At 38.0% G+C, this 22,121-nt stretch overlaps 1 protein-coding gene across 3 annotated transcripts; it reads right to left on the reverse strand.

Annotated features, from left to right (window-relative positions):
• Positions 1-1,036: 1,036 nt before the first annotated feature.
• Positions 1,037-20,623, reverse strand: LOC103517941 (probable maleylacetoacetate isomerase 2). 3 transcript variants are annotated; one of them, XM_026829865.1, is made up of 7 exons: positions 18,657-18,910; positions 17,643-17,843; positions 17,350-17,427; positions 16,705-16,831; positions 15,651-15,753; positions 15,053-15,179; positions 1,037-1,601 (listed from the first exon to the last, which is right to left on the reverse strand). In XM_026829865.1, exons 1-6 carry the CDS (start codon positions 18,672-18,674, stop codon positions 15,053-15,055), a joined length of 654 nt encoding a protein of 217 aa, XP_026685666.1. In that variant the 5' UTR covers positions 18,675-18,910; the 3' UTR covers positions 1,037-1,601. The 3 variants fall into 3 exon arrangements, with proteins under 3 accessions (XP_026685666.1, XP_008481212.1, XP_008481211.1); XM_008482990.3 differs by lacking the exons at positions 1,037-1,601; positions 18,657-18,910 and adding an exon at positions 20,362-20,623 and having other exon boundaries at positions 14,723-15,179; XM_008482989.3 differs by lacking the exon at positions 1,037-1,601 and having other exon boundaries at positions 14,723-15,179.
• Between the last annotated feature and the right edge of the window lie 1,498 nt (positions 20,624-22,121).

Below are 22,121 nucleotides of genomic sequence, written 5' to 3' on the forward strand. Positions count from 1 at the left end.
GGAATAGCTAACGGGATATTGACAAATATGGACAATCAATTCTTTCGCTGTGGAAACCTTGCGATTGCAATCATTGTTTTGTTAAAGGTAGAGGGAGCTGTAACTGCTAAGGTGCTGAGGTCGAAAGCGAAGAGAGAAGGAAGACAGGATAGGAGAAAGCCAGCCGTTCCGAGAACGAACCTTATCTGTTTAGGTTGGTTGGAGGTTGGACCATTTGCAGGATATTGACAATCAATTACTGAATTCCATTTCAACCTTTCGCTGTGGAAACCTTGCGACTTGCGATTGCAATCATAATTTTGTTAAAGGTAGAGGGAGCTGTAACTGCTAAGGTGCTGAGGTCGAAAGCGAAGAGAGAAAGAAGACAGGATAGGAGAAAGCCAGCCGTTCCGAGAACGAACCTTATCTGTTTAGGGGGGTTGGACTATTTGCATAGGATATTGTTTGACGAGAGAATCCTGTTCCAAACATTTTTTTGCCCAAAAGATGGGTCTAGCTATCCCGAAAGCAAATGCTGCATGCATCCGCTACGGGTTTTTACCAGAGGGAAATTTTTAAAATCTGTATTAATGGAAAAGCCAGCACCTCATGTTAGGATAAACTTCTACTGTACAATATTTCTTACCTCTATAGATAAGGACGACATCCCCTTGTATTGTTTGAGGTGATCTGGACACCTCTGGTTTCAGATCGTGTTCAATCCCATCTGAAACAAACAGGACAACAAGTTAAATCGAAGACAGGATAGGATAGGAGAAAGCTAGCCGTTCCGAGAACGAACCTTATCTGTTTAGGATAAAGTCCGCCGCGCCGTGGGCGGGAATCGAAACAGCGACCTCGGGCTTACAAAACAGGCCCCCAAGCTAACTAGGCTGGCTGGCTACTACAAATTTCAAGACCAACAAAAACCCATTTTTTGTTGCCTGCCTCGGTGGTGTAGTGGTCAAGGCGCTCGCCTGGTAAACAGGAGGGCGTGGGTTCAATCCCAGCCGAGGTATGGAATACCTAATGAAAAATTGAAAACTTTAAAGTTAAATATCTCAGTTTGATGAATTTCATTCATTGCCCTTTTTGCACCCAGCTCCTCAATTAATATACCAAGTTCAGTTTCCTGGAAACGTTTAATGAAGTTATTCGTAGGGATGGGCGATATATATCGATATTTCCGAATATCGATATTTTACTTTCGATATATCGGTAATATCGTTATTTTATTATCGATATCGGAAATATCGATATTTTTATAAATATCGCCCATCCCTAGTTATTCGTAGCATTCAAGATACCCGAAGACACTCGTACACGATTTCTAGTCTTTCTACTTCTATGTAGTTGAAGTCAACCAAGTCTTTTTTTTATTTGTATTTATTAAAGTGTGCTAACAACAACCAAGTCTTAAATAAGGACATAACTTCTCCATTGAATAAGGACATTGATTCTCAATTAAACAAGGTTTCCATCGTGGGCGTTTTGATTTAATACTTTAAATTAGATAAACTTAAACAATAAAGAAATACGATTCATAGGTATAATAAATGGTTAAATTGTTTTCTAAACTACAGGGTGGTTTGTACTTTGCGTTGACTTGGCGGCTGTAGGATCTACTTGGTGGCTTCGGGAGGACAATCAGGTTGACTAGAAGGATGGGCGGCGCGGAACGCGGGGTGGTTCTCTCATTAGTATAAGATACAAGGTAGTAGGAATTACTTCCATTGAAGTAATCCCTAGGGATTTCCAATGTATGTAGTTTCTCTTGAGTAACACTAATAATAAAATTAAAAAGAACCTTTCATCAGATATATGATTTTGTTTCTTAATTTTTTGGTACTTGGTTTCTTGAAATAAATGTATAGGTACCCAGATAATAATATATTTGAAAGAAAAATGAAGAAAAAAGAACTAGGATGGGCATCATGCATATTTCAGAAGAAAAAAATCTGTCTGTAGCCTAGTGAGTATCACACTGGCTTGCACCCAGGAGACCCAGGTTTGAATCCTAGCAATGCCTAAAAATTTGGACTGTTATTTGGATGTTACGGGGCCCACTCAGCCTTGTGAGGACATTGAGTAGCTACTTTGTACCTCGATCTACATTGTAACTTTTCATCTGAGTAAAGACCAGTGGCAGCATTATCAGGGTAAAAAGATTTGATTGAGACTTGGAATTGATTACACAGGAGGCTCTTAGTAATGCAGTGAGAGTGTGAGACTCACAAAAATTGTAAAATGGTTATGAACAACCGTACCACAAGATATATGGAGAGAGAAAGAGGGAGAGAAAAAAAAGCTTTTCCAGGGTCTAGATCCCAGAACTAAAAGTCATGTATTAAGTACCTATGATTACATTTGAATTCTTCTTCCTTGCATTTTCCCATGTTCAGACTGTTCAGATGGGATCAGTGTTTTTGGTCAGCCTCTCAATCAGCCCTAGGTACGGTGACTGCTTTCAGCTGACATTTGGTTTTGGCTACAAATATTAGGAGTGGATGCCCTTTGCACTCAACCTTTGCTATTTGTTTAGCAAGGGAAATTTCAGCCTGATATCATCCCTGTTTAAAGTTTCCCCAGCCTTCAAACTCCCATTGTTCCCATTAACACTTCAAACTCCCATCATTTGCACCTACAAGTGTAAACTTCAGCCATGGTCACATATCAGATGGGTATCTTACACAACCAATCTCCTATCCTGTAGGTAGTGTAAGTACTTAAACCTCTACCAATATTATTAAACAGCTCAAATTGTGAGCTTAGATGATCATGATCAACAATATCAACATTCAAAAACACAACTGCCTTGAAACAAATCCTAATCAAACAGTTCCACTATCAGTACCTACTAGGGAAAACTCACATGGGTAGATTTCACCTAAATAGGTAGATCTTGCTCCATATCAATTCCTAACCTCACTTTTACTTTTCAATCCAATACCAGTTAATCAATCGATTGCAGGATTGCGACTGATTGAAAATCGAGTTATACTTGACTGTGGGCGATCCAGTAATAAACATAAACTCAATCCTTTGAGAGTCCGAAATGGTAAACCCCAGCCTCAGAACATCCATAATAATAAAAACCTTCTGGATTTATCATAAATTATTGGTTCGAATAATGAAGCTTTTTTGCCTTTCAAAGACGAGGGAGGACACCTTGGGCCAAAGCAAACAGCACAAGAAAGCCACAAAAAACCTCCATTCAACATACAACCCCACAAACAAACAATCCTTTGCAATTGAGAGTCAAATTGCAAATTGGAAATTCAGTCATAATTAACACTCATAAGTGCTCTTTTTCGACTTGAAAGACTGAAGGGGAAGAACTAATTGCTTCTCCAGAGGATCAATATTCCTCCAGAGGTCTCGTTATCACTGCACCAAGTGATCTGTGGTCAGTTTTAAAAAGCTGAGATATCATGCGTTCAAGATCACACGTGAAGAATTTGCTTATGCACAATGGACATGTTCATCAGGCAGACTGCACAGTGAACATGTGCAGTTCATCAGGTAGACTGCACAGTGAACATGGGAAGTTCATCAGACAGACTACACAGTGGACATGTGCAGTTCATCACGCAGACTACACAGTGGACATGTGCAGTTCATCAGGCAGACTGCACAGTGAAAGTGAACATGGGAAGTTCATCAGACAGACTGCACAGTGGACATGTGCAGTTCATCAGGCACACTGCATGCAGATTGAACATGCGTTGGGCTAATGCTCACACGCACAATCCTTACTACAAGTACGTGGTGTGCCTATTTTTATCCGAAAAAACTCTCAGCGGGAAGTAGCACAACCTAGGTTAGGGAAGAGATAAAGGCCCCCGGGGTCACGCTTTGATTGTTCTAATAGCTTTTGTTATCACGAAAAGCAATCGGAGTGCAAAGGCAAATCGATTGTGAAAAAAACCTAGATCTCTCTCCATGCAGTGATGGAAAACTTCCTACTTTTTCGATCGAAATCACATTCAGCCTTAGTAGCTGACTCTGAATTCAAAAGCCGGCCATCAAAGTTAGTTTTCTTATCACGAAAAGCAATCGGAGTGCAAAGGCAAATCGATTGTGAAAAAACCTAGATCTCTCTCCATGTAGTGATGGAAAACTTCCTACTTTTTCGATCGAAATCACATTCAGCCTTAGTGGCTGACTCTGAATTCAAAAGCCGGCCATCAAAGTTAAGCTATACCGGGCAGGGCAGCCTGTTCAGGCATATCTGCGCAAGCTGACTAGTTGCCTGGACACACACGTTACGGAAAGGTGGGCTCTGTTCAGTTTTTCTTTATTTGACCATAGAAATCGAGATTAATCAAATTAGGTATTTCATTTAGGCCGGCCATTCACTATCAGGTAGACCTGACAGGTACGCCTGAACAGCTGAGCCTGTCAGGCCTACCTGAGAGTGTATGGCAGAAATAACAAGTCTCTCAGGAGACCTGTCAGGTCTACCTGGAATCTGAGACTTTTGGGAAAAGTAGCGATGTTCTACGGTTAGAATCAACTGAAAACTGAGGAGACCTGACAGAATCTAAGCCACAAGTTCCAAGAAGCACACCTGTGTTAACTTTCACACGAGTAAAGCACCTAACTTGATTTTAAATTAAATTGTTACACAACTTGCCGGATGGCCATGAAACTTCTCTGAGTTATCAACCTTAGAATAAAACAATCGGTAGGTATAGATACTACATACTACTACCAGGTATAACTGTACGTCTACAATATGCGTTGAAGACATGAAAACATGTTCTGTTGCAAAACTTCGTTGTAGCTCTTCAGCTTTTCGCTTTTCCTCACAGAAACTTCAAGATCAACACCTCGGTGGTGTAGTCAAGACGCTCGCCTGGTAAAAAGGAGGGCGCGGGTTCAATTCCAGACAAAAAATAGAGTTCCATCCCTCATTCATTTGAAAATTCGACAAATCAAGGGTTAGGTGGTATAGAAAGCCTCAGGCTTTAACCCAGTACCCTAGAAGCTATGTTCCACTCAATAGTCTGTCTAATGGTGATTTTTTCCCCAACACAAAGGAAAAGAGTAGGTACATACTAAAATTGGACACAGTGAATGGAAGCTATAGGTGTAGAATTGTAGATACATATAGCAGAGACAAAAACAAAGGCACCATTTTTCATTTAAGACAAGACAAAAGGATTTTTGGGCAATTTTTCCCCTTCTTTTTGACAACTTCCTCAGGGGTTAGAGGTTGAGGCTACTTCCTTTTTTTTAGTCAGAATTTAGAAATATTGAGATTATTCAAAATGGAAGTCCAGTCAATCAATCATTTACCGTCACTAGACTCACAAGCAATTTATAAGGCGAGAAAAGTTTTTTTAGTCAGAATTCAGAAATATTGAGATTATTCAAAATGGAAGTCCAGTCAATCAATCATTTACCGTCACTAGACTCACAAGCAATTTATAAGGCGAGAAAAAAAAAACGTCAGTTTAGGAATCGATCAAAAATAGAATATTCAAGTTCTTTTTATTTATTTTTTTATTTATTCAAATCAGGCATTAGATGTTATCTTTTCGATACTCAATATAGGCACTTAAGTAGCTTTAGTAGCTCACTTACTACAACGGAAGGGGTTCCTCAGGACATCGGACATTATGATTTCATATACCTAGTAGATAGCTAAATACTCTGGCTGGGGGACCTCAAACGGGGAGTACCTACACCAGTTTGGTCTCCCACCTGGATAAGAGGGGAAAAAATTGCCGGTTCCTTGGATTCCCAATTCGACAGGTTCGACTGTGTTTCTAATTTCTAATAGGTGAAACAATCAAAAACTAAATCGCCCAGATTATAATCGAGTATTATCAATATCATATAAGAAAGTAAAAAGACCATTTTGCTGCACACAAGAAAAAAGACCGATCACTAACACACCTGCAGGGTGTTTGATACATTGAATACGAAATCAACCTTAGGCAAAACCTAGCCAGTAGAAGACAGGATAACACAGCAGCCTGTAATCCGAATCTCCGTGATAAAGTGGTTAACGCGGTGGAGGTTGGTGGTTCGAATCCCCGTCAAGTCAGAAAATTTATCGAGTGTATACTTAGGAAACTCTTGGGAGCGAATTTCTTCGTGTTCCAATTTTAAATTGGCATATATTTTTCTTCTTCACAGATAAAAAATCGATTTAAATTTCAAGTTAGTTTACACAACTAATTGTTCCTCGTTACCACAATATCGTTCCTCGATTAATGCAGAATCCACCACGATAATTTTATGACTTGAGTTGGAATCGAACCATCAATCCCAATCTGAGTACCTACCAGCGGCGATAACCACTAGGCACAGAATTCAGGATAATACCTCTTAGGTAACATCTACGTAGTTATTATATTGCATTGTATTGTGAAGCAAAGAGTTCTAGTTTGGTCTTTTGGTCCATAGAGATCAGTGACAACAAAAACTCATCAGGGTGATCAAGGCCCCATTCCTGGAACGGAAGGGTCCATAATCCGAAGCATTTGTGGCACCTCTTTTTCCAGATTTTGCAACCAATATTCAATACACTGAAACACTTATAACTTGTCCACGCTACAACACCATCCCTTTGAAGAATTGGCTACAAGAGAAAATCTTTAGGTCTTGGTCCTATCTTTTGAGTATATGCCTTAACAGTATACCCGAAGCATTTGCGGTACCTCTTTTTCCAGATTTTGCAACCAATATTTAATACACTAAAACACTTATAACTTGTCCACACTACAACACCATCCCTTTGAAGAATTGGCTACAAGAGAAAATCTTTAGGTCTTGGTCCTATCTTTTGAGTATATGCCTTAACAGTATAGGGATGGTAAATTTACCTACCCACATTTCTACTTTACGTACTTTTCCTTCCGCAACCATTTCCCTACCCTAAACTGTGTTGCTCTTTACAAAGCCATTCGATAATATAGCTATATGCCCTAAAAAAACTTACAACATCTGCCATCCAATTATCCATCAGAAGTGCTGACATTCTTTCCGACCACCACTGGAAAACACTTGGCCCAATACTTTACCTACCCACATATCTACTTTACGTACTTTTCCTTCCGCAACCATTTCCCTACCCTAAACTGTGTTGCTCTTCACAAAGCCATTCGATAATATAGCTATATGCCCTAAAAAAAACTTACAACATCTGCCATCCAATTATCCATCAGAAGTGCTGACATTCTTTCCGACCACCACTGGAAAACACATGCCCTAAAAAAAACTTACAACATCTGCCATCCAATTATCCATCAGAAGTGCTGACATTCTTTCCGACCACCACTGGAAAACACTTGGCCCAATAAACACTACAAGTCCACAAATAAATTAACGGGAGGAGACAAAAAAATTAATTTCGAAAAACTATGGGTACATCATCAGCCTTATAAATCAGTCAACAGGATAACATTTCTGAGGGTGTTTATTATATTGAGAATTTAAGACACTAAAATATTTTGCGAGATCATTTTGATTCAACATTCCGAGAAAATAAACGCGTATTTTCGCCACGCAAAATTTGACATGACTCCGGTGGTAAATTGGAAAAAAAAAGGTATACTCATGATAGAACCAATTTATAATTGCCCAAGTAGATGTTGGCCGTGCCCGCGACGAAAGAAAGAAAACGAAACTTGGGTCCTAAGAGAAGAAAACGTCCGGAAAACACTTGTAATATTGAAATTCCTAAAAAAATCAAACAACGACTTTTTCGTTCAAAACTCAAGACTGGGTTAGTAACACAATATTCTGTTCGACTTAATAAAATCACGTAAAAATCTCACCGCGCCGGTTTAAGGAACCAGAGAGGACTGCTAGACACTACTGCGAGTAGTGAAGAACAAGTTACGATCCTAAGGAGAACGGGAGGTATGCCAAGTCCTGGGGTAAGCCTCCTGGTCTGTGAGGAAGAGTAACATCTACATAATTATTATATTGCATTGTATTGTGAAGCAAAGAGTTCTCGTTTGGTCTTTTGGTCCATAGAGATCAGGGACAGCAAAAACTCATCAGGGTGATCAAGGCCCCATTCCTGGAACGGAAGGGTCCATAACGACAATACTTTGTGATAATCTTCAAACTGAGAAACATTTTACGTTGATATACTTAATGTTGAGCAAACTGAGTTGATTAAGCGGCATTTGACGAACAAGGAATAGCTAACGGGATATTGACAAAAAATATGGACAATCAATTCTTTCGCTGTGGAAACCTAAGGAGCTGAGGTCGAAAGCGAAGAGAGAAGGAAGACAGGATAGGAGAAAGCCAGCCTTTCCGAGAAGAAACCTTATCTGTTTAGGTTGGTTGGACCATTTGCATAGGATATCGTTTGACGATAGAATCCTGTTCCAAACATTTTTTTTTTTTTTGCCCAAAAGATGGGTCTAGCTATACCGAAAGCAAATGCTGCATGCATCCGCTACGGGTTTTTACCAGATGGAAATTTTTGAGCTCTGTATTAATGGAAAAGCCAGCACCTCATGTTAGTATAAACTTCTACTGTACAATATTTCTTACCTCTATAGATAAGGAAGACATCCCCTTGTATTGTTTGAGGTGATCTGGACACCTCTGGTTTCAGATTGTGTTCAATCCCATCTGAAACAAACAGGACAACAAGTTAAATCGAAGACAGGATAGGATAGGAGAAAGCTAGCCGTTCCGAGAACGAACCTTATCTGTTTAGGATAAAGTCCGCCGCGCCGTGGGCGGGAATCGAAACAGCGACCTCGGGCTTACAAGACAGGCCCCCAACTAGGCTGGCTCCTACAAATTTCAAGACGAACAAAAACCTATTTTTTGTTGCCTGCCTCGGTGGTGTAGTGGTCAAGGCGCTCGCCTGGTAAACAGGAGGGCGTGGGTTCAATCGCAGCCGAGGGATGGAATTTGATCGCGCTAATCACTACATTTCTGAGGTTGGTTCTCGGTTCTAACCTAGCATCTGGGTTCTACCAGTGTATTTCCCTTTCGGAAATGGAAAACTGAACACTAGACCTTCGATGGTTGGGAATACGTCATTTTGGATTTCTAGGAATTAAGTACAGGCGCTACTACTTTGGCTGACGCTTTGGGCTGACTTTTGGTTTTGGCCACAAAAACCTTACGAGTGGATGGATGCCCTTCGCACTCAGCCTGTGTTATTTCTTTAGCAAGGGAATTTTAGGCTGGTATTCTCTCTATTTAAAGTTCCCCGGCCAGACTCCTCCCATAACTAATTCTGGAGAAGTAAGTAAGTTTTAAAACCAAGTTCGCCATGGTGCTGAGTGATATAGCCAAAGGTACAACACTATACAAGACCAAATACTCTCTGCCAATATACCTATACGAAACTATACAAACTATACATCTATTAAAAGTATATTTAAAAAATACAAGCACGGTTCGTATTACTGCTTCAAGCTCTATCCTAATACCCAAAGGTACCACCAAAGATACCCATGTACTAAGTTCCTAAACTTACGACTTACGAGATACCAGAGACTTTCTCTAATCTGCTGAAACTTTCAAATTCGAATCTCCATACATCGTATTCAGCTCCTGAGGGCCTTTTGTTTAAGTTCCTGTTTTTTTTATATTATTTATTTTACATATAAAAAAGTGTTAATAGGTACATTATATTATATTTGCAGATAGGGACCTAATTGTATACTTGTATAGGTACTCATGATAGAACCAATTTATAATTGCCCAAGTAGATGTTGGCCGTGCCCGCGACGAAAGAAAGAAAACGAAACTTGGGTCCTAAGCTGTGTCCACAATGTCCACATACAGTTAATCGATGTTCATCCACTTTATGTCTGGACGCAGCCATTAGCAATATTCTCAAAAGGAAAGCTATCGCAAACATATGTAATATTATTTATGAGATAGACCTTTGAAAGTACTGTATCAACATCTATCAACAGCTGACGTAAGTATTCTTTCTTTTCTTAGCAGGTATCGGGAATTCGGGATTCAATCCGTAAGTGAACCCTTCCACTAAGTGACTAAGAGGACTGAGTTGAAAAAGTTATCGGGACTCAACTCGTTAAAAAAAAAAAAAAAAAAGGTTGAAAAAATATTAAAAAGAAGTTTCCGTTTTGTCTGCTAGAGTGCAGCATTTGTCAACTGATAAAAAAAGTAAGGATCCGTATACACGATGCACTGTGCGTTTTTTCTCGCCAAGAGTTCGGTAAAGTCAAAGTAGGTAGGTACTTACAAGACACGCGATAAATACCTACGTATGTATTTTACTTATAGACTTATACCTAGCACTTTATAACTTTATTTATTTCTATTATAGGTATATCACTTCAAGAGGTTTGAACTTTGATAGAGTGAATTGTAAATTAACTATTGACGCCTTATTGACACAAAATCGAAGAGAAAAGGAGGACAGGATAGTAAAAAGTCAGATGTGTTCAAAGAACGAACCTTGTTTGTTTAGGATAAAGTCCGCCCAGGGCGGGAATCGAACCTGTGACCTACAACTTACAAGGCAAGCGCGAAACCCTTCAAGCTTGCAATAATTCCAATAGTAAAGAGTTAGGTGAGTACTTGAATAGTCAGTTGTACCTTAACTACCCATTTTACAGTGAACGTCGCTTCGGTTTTAAGTAAGTACACCTGTTGTTAGCTCCCACATAAAAAATAGGCCGTGGCCCATAGTAAGTACCTAAGTACTGCTTATGTTTAATATGTTCTGTGCACAATGCCTAGATGCTAATAACTGCAGTGGTGGATAACAAAATAACAACAGACTTCACAAGTGCAAAAATTTATCTACCCACAGGCCTGGAAAAGACAAAAATTTTTTCCCCCCCCGGCCGTAAATTTTGGGATTTTTTTTTTTTTTTTTTTTTTTTTTTTTTATCTATTTTGAGTCTTGGTTCGAGCAGTTGATTTGATGATTTGTGTTATGGAGATTAGTGGTTCGAGTCCTAGTTCAATCCAGGAATGATATTTGGGACAAACAAGTATTTGTTCTTAACACAATCAGAAATCCTTTTCAGTAGGTAAGTACATATATTATGTTCTCTTTTACCTGCAGAATATACAGACACTACACCACTGATGTGAGTTCTGTCTAGGGTTTGTGTAGATTTATGGCTCAAGTTCTACACCAGTGGTTCCCAACATTTTTGGTCTTACAGTACCTTGTTTTCGACAATAAACAATAAACCCTTGCACAAATTAAATTACATATTCTAAAGACTCCCTCCTCCTGTAGTAGGTACCAAAATAAGTGAAACTGTAATTGCTCCTGTAGTAGGTACCATATCTTCTTATCACTATCAATCTCCATGCACTCACTATGCAGTAGTCATTTACCTGTATACTTGTTGTTCTAAAAATACATCAGTGTAAAATTAAAACCGCACATACTCAGGATGTATTGCACTTGCACATTTTAATAGGGTTTAAAGGAAAAAAAAAAAAAGCTTTTCTAGGGTCTAGATCCCATAACTAAAAGTCATGTATTATGATTACAGTTGAATTCTTCTTTCTTGCAATTTCCCGTGTTCAGATGGGATCAGTGTTTTTTGTCAGCCTCTCAATCAGCGCTAGGTACAGTGACTGCTTTCAGCTGACATTTGGTTTTGGCTACAAATATTAGGAGTGGATGCCCTTTGCACTCAACCTTTGCTATTTGTTTAGCAAGGCCGGGAAATTTCAGCCTGATATCATCCCTGTTTAAAGTTTCCCCAGCCTTCAAACTCCCATTGTTCCCATTAACACTTCAAACTCCCATCATTTGTACCTACAAGTGTAAACTTCAGCCATGGTCACATATCAGATGGGTATCTTACTCAACCAATCTCCTATCCTGTAGGTAGTGTAAGTACTTAAACCTTAACCAATATTATTGTTAAACAGCTCAAATTGAGCTTAGATGATCATGATCAACATTCAAAAACACAACTGCCTTGAAACAAATCCTAATCAAACAGTTCCACTATCAGTACTGGGGAAAACTCACATGGGTAGATTTCACCTAAATAGGTAGATCTTGCTCCATATCAATTCCTAACCTCACTTTTACTTTTCAATCCAATTAATTTGCTCATGATTAATTAACAAATTGATATCTGTTGGACGAATATTACACATTTATGCCTGGCTGAGTCCCAAATTGTTTCCAATGGAAATTAATAAGGTACAAGAATAAGTTTCAGAGAGAATGAGATATTCTTTGAATTTTTGTGCTAGGCCCTTACCCTTACATCTTCTTATCACTATCAATCTCCATGCACTCACTCTACAGTAGTCATTTACCTGTATACTTGTTCTAAAAATACATCAGTGTAAAATTAAAACCGCACATACTCAGGATGTATTGCACTTGCACATTTTAATAGGGTTTAAAGGAAAAGGTAATTAATTTTAATTAATTAGAAATCAAATTGGGGAAAATTTAAATCACAATCGCATTTGATTGAAAAAATAATATTAAAAAGAAGTTTCCGTTTTGTCCGCTAGAGTGCAGCATATGTCAACTGATAAAAAAAGTAAGGATCCGTATACACGATGCACTGTGCGTTTTTTCTCGCCAAGAGTTCGGTAAAGTAGGTAACTAGGTACCTACCTACAAGACACGCGATAAATTAGATAAATACCTACGTATGTATTTTACTTAAATAGGCTTAAGTATACCTACCACTTTATAACTTTAGTTATTACTTCTATTATCACTTCAAGAGGTTTGAACTTTGATAGAGTGAATTGTAAATAATTAACTATTGATGTCTTATTGACACAAAATCGAAGAGAAAAGGAGGATAGGATAGTAAAAAGTCAGATGTGTTCAAAGAACGAAAACCTTGTTTAAGAGTTCGGTAAAGTATAGGTACCTACTTACAAGACACGCGATAAATACCTAATACGAGTAATACGTATGTATTTTACTTATAGACTTATACCTACCACTTTATAACTTTATTTATTTCTATTATAGGTACCTACCTATATCACTTCAAGAGGTTTGAACTTTGATAGAGTGAATTTTGTGCCTAAATAACTATAGTATTGACACAAAATCAAAGAGAAAAGGAGGACAGGATAGTAAAAAGTCAGATGTGTTCAAAGAACGAAAACCTTGTTTGTTTAGGATAAAGTCCGCCCAGGGCGGGAATCGAACCTGTGACCTACAACTTACAAGGCAAGCGCGAAACCCTTCAAGCTAACTATAGGTTCCACCTATGCATTTCTAAGTACCATATACTGCCACTAAACGTGGTAAGTACATTATTTCTTAAATTCATGCAAATGGATTTTACAAGTTCGTAATAAATTCGTAGGTATCACCTAATTCTCAGTAAAAAAAAAAAAAAAAAAAAAAAAAAAAAAAAAAAAAAAAAAAGGGTTTTTAGGTTTTTTTGGAAAAAAAAAAAGAAAAAAAAAAAAAAAAAAAAAAAAAAAAAAAAAATCATGGGTCTTTAGGTTTACTGTGAAATAAAGAAGGAAATAAATAAAACACTTTTCAAGGTAGGTATATTCAAAGTATTTGATACTTTTTTGTTCATCCATTTGATATTCGACGTTTATTTGGAATGAAATACAGGCTACAATCTTCTACACAGTAAAATAAAATTTTGACATTAAATTTTTTATCGTAAATGGTAAAATACAATGTACGTAAATTAACAAATAGGAATGTGGCTATAATTATTAAAAAATAAATGATAATAAGTAAAATACCAAATAATAAAAATCATAGAATAAAATAAAATAATAAATTAAAGGTTATGATGGCAAGAATGCGTGTCCAACAGCCACAAAAAATTAAGTTACATATTATGTCTAAAAAGTACATCAAGTCAAATAAATGCAGGCTAATATGTATTCAAACGAAAATCAGTATAGGTAACTCAAATAAAAAGACTCCTTTATCTTTAAACTAAGATCAATCGAGTTTTCATTTCTTGTCTTTTTATTTGGATTTCAACCATCAATTTTCAGGGATATAAAAAAAAAACAACTAATAATAGAATGTCAAATCTAAATTAAAATATAATAATGTCAAATACATATTTAAATTATTCAATAATGTTGTAAATTTGTACTATGGAATGAGGATGGAAACCTTTTTTAATCCTTCTATTGCTCATTCTTTTGAGCCGGGATAAAAACAAGATTTATTTACTTCTTTTTCCATCTTTTAAATCCGAAATTCTGAACTTTTTCCCCCGAAGGTAAAATTCAAAATGAAGCTTAGTAAGAATTATCTTTTTTTTTTTTTTGTGGGAGACAAGATGAAGAGACTTGTCATAAGGTCATTTTGGATTTGGAGAACCTATTTTGGATTTAGATGGTTTATACTTTATAGCGGTCTTTTGAGCCGGGATAAAAACAAGATTTATTTACCTTTTTTTTCATCTTTTAAATCTGAAATTCTGAACTTTTACCCCCGAAGGTAAAATTCAAAATGAAGCTTAAGTAGTAAGAATTATCTTTTTTTTGTGGGAGACAAGATGAAGAGACTTGTCATAAGGTAATTTTGGATTTGGAGAACCTATTTTGGATTTAGATGGTTTATAGTTTACAGCGAGCGTTCATAATTAATATACCATGTTCAGTTTCCTGGAAACGTTTAATGAAGTTATTCGTAGAGGAGGAGAACTATCGATAGCACTATCGATAACTATCGATAGTTTTGACTATCGAACGCTATCGATAGTTGAGGCTTGACTATCGTGGGGGATAAGACCTTTAGAAACAAGGAAAATATGTAATAAAAAAAAAACTATCGAAAACTATCTATGGCGCCGACTATCGATAGTTCTCCTCCTCTAGTTATTCGTAGCATTCAAGATACCCGAAGACACTCGTACACGATTTCTAGTCTTTCTACTTCTATGTAGGTGAAGTCAACCAAGTCTTAAATAAGGACATTAGTTCTCCATTGAATAAGGACATTGACTCTTAATTAAACAAGGTTTCCATCGTGGGCGTTTTGATTTAATACTATAAATTAGATAAACTTAAACAATAAAGAAATACGATTCATAGGTATAATAAATTAATGGTTAATATGTTTTCTAAACTACAGGGTGGTTTGTACTTTGCGTTGATTTGGCGGCTGTAGGATCTACTTGGTGGCTTCGGGAGGACAATCAGGTTGACTAGAAGGATGGGCGGCGCGGAACGCGGGGTGGTTCTCCAGTTCCCGATCTATGCGCAGGACGATGGGGAACGGCCTCAGGTCCACGTGAAATCTAAACGCAAAAAAGCAAGAGGAAATTTGAATATAAACAAAAAGCTCAAAATGGCTGAGGTGCAAGGTGTAAGGCAACCCTGACCTTGAGGGAACATGCTTTTCGAATACGAAGAGGAATTTGTTGGGGTCTTTTTACCTAAGTATCTTTGCAGAAATAATAAAAGGTTTTAGGACCGTGAAAATCGAAAATTGGCCCCGGTCAGTTCTGAGACCCCAACTTTGAACTTGCAAAGTGGATTAATGTTTTAAATTCCTATATAAAATTTTATCAAAATCGGATTGTCGGACCAGGTGATCGCGTGTTATAGCGGAACAAACAAACATTCATCTAGAAACCAAAAGCAAAGCTGTCAAGTTAAAACATAGACCTCTCTATGGTTCGGTCAATCAATAAGAGTCGGATGAGAGTCAACAATCAAGTATCCAAAAAACATATAACGGTAAGCAATAATGTCAATAAGATACTTACCGCCTGGCATTGAATACTTGAGGAATGAGACAGCAATCTGCCACTGAAATTTCATCTCCCACACAATACTTTCCTGCTGATGAGGAAAGTAATTTTTCCACAGCTGAAAATAAGAGAAAAATATTCATAAATACATTAGCCAGACACCTGAGAAAATCCGAAAGTAACCCGTTGAAATATTTGCAAATCGAAAAACGAGTGCAAATATTTTGTCCATGCTGGAATTTGAAACCGGGACCTTAGCTTCTGCATGGCAAGCAAGCGGGACCTTCTGCATGGCTAACCTTTTTCGAGCAAATTTTCTTCTCTTCCCAGGTTCAATTCCCGCCTGGGGCGGATTTACGAACAGATAAGGTTCGTTCTCGGAACGGCTGGTTTTCTCCTATCCTGTCTTCCTTCTCTCTTCGCTTTAGAGACAATAAGACCCTGGCTGTTACAGTTCCCTCTATCAAACCTCCCTTAGAAAAAAAGATCTTCTCTTTCCGGGATTCATCTAATATTGGATCAAAGTTTTGTCCACAAATGAAGTCAATGCCTGATTTGAGAGTTGGTATTACCTCGCAATCCCCTATGTATCCAATGCTCTGCTGATGAGGAAAGTAATTTTTCCACGGCTGAAAATAAGAGTGAAATATTTACCAGACACCTGAAAAAATCAGTAACCCGTTGAAATTTTTACAATAGAAATACATATGAGTGCACATAATTTGTCGATGGTGGGATTCAAATACTTCAAACCGACCGACCTTCTGTATGGCAGGAAAGAGCGTTACAACTGGGCTAACCTTTCTCGCGCTATTCTCTTCTTTTGCCAAGGTTTGATTCCCGCCCGGGGCGGATTTCCGAACAGATAAGGTTCGTTCTCAGAACGGCTGGTTTTCTCCTATCCTGTCTTCCTTCTCTCTTCACTTTGGGGACGATAAGACCCTGGCTGTTACAGTTCCCTCTATCAAACCTCTCTTAGAAAAAAGATCTTCTCTTTCCGGGATTCATCTACTGGATCAAAGTTTTGTCCACAAATGAAGTCAATGCCTGATTTGAGAGTTGGTATTACCTCGCAATCCCCTATGTATCCAATGCTGAGCCCATTCTCTCTTCTTCTCCTCTCCCACATAGATGAGAACTGTTAGATTTTGTAAGGGCTGAATCCCGGACGCTATCACCTCACAGATCTCTCGAACCTGAAATAATGAGTGGGAAATTCCGATGAACGAATACATATACTTACAAGTTAAGGCCCGTTCCCACGTTCGGAAAAATATCGTGTCGTGCGCAAGAGGGAATACTCCCATTTAAATTACATTACCTACAGGACATTCGGCTCACAGATCTCTCGCACCTGAAATGAAATTCCAACGAACAAATGTCCTTCAAGGCCCGTTCCCACGTTCGGAAAAATATCGTGTCGTGCGCAAGAGGGAATACTCCCATTTAAATTACATTACCTACAGGACATTCGGGGAAAAAATCGGATGCAACGCACGAAAAATGGAAACGGGTATTTACAAGTTACAAGTTAAAAATATCCATCAAATTTAATTGAAATAGGACAAACCGTTTGGAAGTTATTGCGAATCAATTTAATTACTGAAAAAGGGCTTTCTGTGCGGAACATTTTGTCAAATTTCATCAATATTGGAACGAAAATTGAGTAAAAAATTTAGAACCCATTTCTATCGTTTACTTTGTCATACATTACTTTGGCTCTCTTATGAACGTCTTGAGGCATCAGAGCTCTCTGCGGTCTGGTTTCTTCCAGATAATGCATTATGTTTAACTGAAAGTGAACAGAAATGAATTCTCATGTAAACAAGAACAAAAAGGTTGGTCTAGTTAGCTTGGAGGGTAGCGCGTCTGCCTTGTAAGCGCTAGGTGGCGGGTTCGATTCCCGCACGAGCCGAACTTTATCGTAAACACATCATCGTTCTCGGTACGGCTGGGCTTTTTCTTGAAGTTCCTTCTAAGGCCAGTTGTCCCACATTTTCCACTTACAGACTCAATCAGGGTATGGCCATCGATCTGCAGCGCGGGCACCTGTTCCATCGGATTAACATCTCGGAACTCATTGCAGTGCTGTTCTCCGCCCGCCTTGATTAAACTGATTGGTTTAATATCGTACGGGATCTCTTTCAAGTTGAGAGCGATGCGAACCCGCCAGGAGCACGAACTACGCCAGTACGAATAGAGCACAGGCTGGAACACAGTGGAATTGAACATGGAGAACATGTAAATTAGTGGAACTGTAGTAATCACTTTAAAAAGCACCCTTTTTGGGGGCACGGATTGTTTAGTGGTAACGCGCTTGCTTGCCATGGAGGTCCCAGGTTCGAATCCCATCATTGTGCCAGTTCCTTTGGTAGCAATATTCTACTGACGTGACTTCTGCACAAGTACCACAAGCTGTTTCCAGTTTATGCAGGTAAGCATACAATACTGGAATATGACTAGAGTCTCCCATAAAAATATCTGACAGTTCAGCAGTAATTTCTCAAAAATTACTCCTATACACAATGTGATAAATTTATTGTGCTATTTGTGCTGTTAAGTTGTACTGTTTTTTTTTTTTTTTTTTTTTTCCTTTGCTGATGTAAGTAAGTAGGTATATCCAGCTCAAACAGCTCTTCTGGCATGGAGTGGCCCCTGATCCTATACAAGGGAGTCCTTGACTATGATTTGGTCAGTTTGGAACACTGATGCTGGGCTTTACCAATACGGGATTGAGATAAAATCTCTTTGCATGTACATATGTGTTTAACTTTACAAAAGAAAAGGAATTTTAATCGTGTTAAGCATAAATGCTTGTCACAAATGTCATTCCCTGCTTAATGCACTATGCTAAATTTTATGGCTTGACTTGGACTCAAACCACCAACCTCCAGATCCAAAGTCCACCGCGCTAACCATTACACCACTGAAGTTGGTCTAACTTTACAAGAACAAAAAATGCATTCCAATCTCTTTGCAGGTGTCTGGTGTCTGGCTAAAGTCTAATGTTTGGTTACTTACCTTCCCAATCATTGACATTCTTCTGAAGGGGTCCTCACGAATCCAATCCAATGGCAGTAAGAGTTAACAAGGAGGGCAGTGGTAGACTGTGATCCTAAGACTAAAATGTAGGTACACAATGAAACAACTTCACTTATCACAGCACAGACGAAATAACACAGACATAGAAGGAGAGGGTGTGAATTTAATTAAATAATTATCTATCAATTAAATTGATAATGATTTTTATCAGAAATCAATCCAATAAAAAAAAAAAATAAAACCGAAAAATAAACAAAACCCCAACAGCCAACAGCGGATCTAGCACAGGGGAGCGTGTTGAGGACGAGATTTAGAGTACATTGACCAGGCTCCCGACTATACTTAATGGTCCTGGGTCTATGGTCCTTGCTGTGAATGTGCACTTGGGAGGAAACCCCTAGAGAGTAATTCTTGGGAGAGAGGGCTATGATAAAATTAAATAGTAAAGGTAAGTCCTAAGTACTTACTTGTTTTTAATCTTATGCAACAGCAGTTATTTTTCAATATCCATGCACTGTTGATGCTAACTATGGCATCTTTCAACTAGGCTTTTATTTTGAGGGATTTTACAATAAATAGCCTTGTATGGTAAAGGAGACTTTTATGGTCACTTTTATGATGTACTTCAAAAAATCGAAAGAAACAATTAAGAGATTAGAGCTCAGAGTAAGAATAAATTATAAATTTTTAACTTTTTCAAAAGTTTTTCTTGAAATTCTTGAGTTTTTCTAGCTTTTCCAAGCACAAGACAAGGCCACAAGCACATAGCACAAGCACAGCGGATCTAGCACAGGGGAGCGTGTTGAGGACGAGATTTTTCGAGAAAAATCCCATGACAACAGTAGGGGGATGGGATTTTACTTTTTATAAATAGCCTTGTATGGTAAAGGAGACTTTTATGGTCACTTTTATGATGTACTTCAAAAACTCGAAAGAAACAATTAAGAGATTAGAGCTCAGAGTAAGAATAAATTATAAATTTTTAACTTTTTCAAAAGTTTTTCTTGAAATTCTTGAGTTTTTCTAGCTTTTCCAAGCACAAGACAAGGCCACAAGCACATAGCACAAGCGGATCTAGCACAGGGGAGCGTGTTGAGGACGAGATTTTTCGAGAAAAATCCCATGACAACAGTAGGGGGATGGGATTTTAGTTTTCATAAAACGTCCCTTTCCCACCGTAAATTCTTTGTTTATTTTTGACTTGTAATTTTTCTGTTTCTCAAGTCACAACTTTTGAAGAATTTATTTGAAATAAAATTTCGTTTTTCGTAGGTACTTACCTAATAATTAGTTTTCTACTTTTCTAACCTTTTATTCTTGCGCTAATTCAAGTCACAAGTGAGTGTTTCTGTTACCTACTATAAAGTACCTACTCTTTTTTGTCTACACAGGATTGAGATAAAATCTCTTTGCATGTAGATAATATTATGTGTTTAACTTTACAAAAGAAAAGGAATTTTAATTGTGTTAAGCATAAATGCTTGTCACAAATGTCATTCCCTGTTTAATGCACTACGCTAAATTTTATGGCTTGACTTGGACTCAAACCACCAACCTCCAGATCCAAAGTCCACCGTGCTAACCACTACACCACTGAGGTTGGTCCAACTTTACAAGAACAAAAAATGCATTCCAATCTCTTTGCAGGTGATGTCTGGCTAAAGTCTAATGTTTGGTTACTTACCTTCCCAATCATCGACATTCTTCTGAAGGGGTCCCCACGAATCCAATGGCAGTAAGAGTTAACAAGGAGGGCAGTGGTAGACTGTGATCTAAGACTAAAATGTAGGTACACAATGGAACAACTTCACTTATCACAGCACAGACGAAATAACACAGACATAGAAGGAGAGGGTGTGACTTTAATTAAATAATTATCTATCAATTAAATTGATAATGATTTTTATCAGAAATCAATCCAATAAAAAAAATTAAAACCGAAAAATAAACAAAACCCCAACAGCTGACCGGCCGGCCTAGATACATAGGTATTCCACATCTAGGTAGGTATGCCTAGATATTATTTGCATAAAACGCCGTTTAATTAAATTGAATACTATAAGCCCGTCTTATCATATTTGTACAGCATGAAGCATGCTTCAACATTAATTGTCAGGCGTTTTATAATCACAAGTGGAAATCGGAATATTTTTTCGCGCCGTTGAAACGCTTTTGTTCTTCTTTTTCTTTTATTTCGGCCTAGTTAGATTCTACCTTGTAAGCGGTAGGTCGTGGGTTCGATTCCCGATCTGAGTGGTTTTTATTCTAAAGTTTAGAATCTAAACCGATAAGATTCGTTCTCAGAACGGCTGGCTTTCTCCTATCCTGTCTTCCTTTTCTCTTCGCTTTCGGGGCGATAAGATCTTAGCTGAGTCATACGGTTCCCTCTATCAAACCTCTTTTCCTTCTCCTTAGTTGAGTCAACCGTCCTGAATCTGTTACCTCCCCTGTTTTCAGCCAGTAGGTACCGTTATCTTTATGTTTTGCATTTGAAATACGAAATACCGTCGATAATAAATATGATTGATGATGGACACAAACATTAAACATCACATTGACCAGGTATATGCGGCGAAATGCGAAAAGTCATTAACATCCCAATCCCATGTCTCCGATGTCACAGATTGTTCATATCAGTGGTTCTCAAACCTCGCGGTAGCCTTTTTCACAGAACTCTTTCGCGTTGACCAATGACCGACATAAAGTTAATTGTTGCTTCTCTTTTCAGTGATTTTGAACCCATAGACTGTAGGGGAGACCGGGGCAGGTTGTCACACTTTTTATACTTTTATTTTTTTAATTCTTTTGGTTAACACTTTTTAAAAACAAATTCGTTCATACAAAAGAGCATACTCATCGGAAGAGCGGTTCAGCAGGAAGCCGAGACCGATATCGTATGCCGTCTTCTGCTTGAAAAAAAAAAAATATTCTGGTGGTAATATATCTACCATTGCCCATGAGGAAGTGGTAAGTATACCTACCACTGCCTGGTAACAGTGCTAATATTTCTCTCTTTGACATGAACGAAGTAATGTTTTTTCCTACTGAACTGAAGTTCCTTTTAATTTTTACTTCTTAGTTAATTTTGTCATTTTTGTTTGCTCATTTTGTTCATTCTTTTGTTACCTACTTATACTAAATTTATTATTATTATTATTTTTAAATCCATTTTAATCCGTTTTAAAAATTAATAAAGTGTATTCTCCCTTCATATCACTAAAAACTTCAACAGTTACATAGATTCCGTTTCCACTTGTCGGTCGGCAGAAAAAAAAAACGTATCGTGTGTAGTGGGAACACTCTTATCTGGATGACATTTTGTGTCGTTCGGAATAAAAGTGTGTTGTGCTATTGTGTACAGCACTGTACACGTCACGTGACGTTAACCCCTCCTCAAAAGAAAGAAAAAATATCTCGCTACACGTAGGAAGTGAACTCGCGGTA

The sequence above is a fragment of the Diaphorina citri genome, unplaced genomic scaffold (assembly GCF_000475195.1).
Source record: "Diaphorina citri unplaced genomic scaffold, Diaci psyllid genome assembly version 1.1 scaffold2012, whole genome shotgun sequence".
NCBI classification, from domain to species: Eukaryota; Metazoa; Arthropoda; class Insecta; order Hemiptera; family Psyllidae; genus Diaphorina; species Diaphorina citri.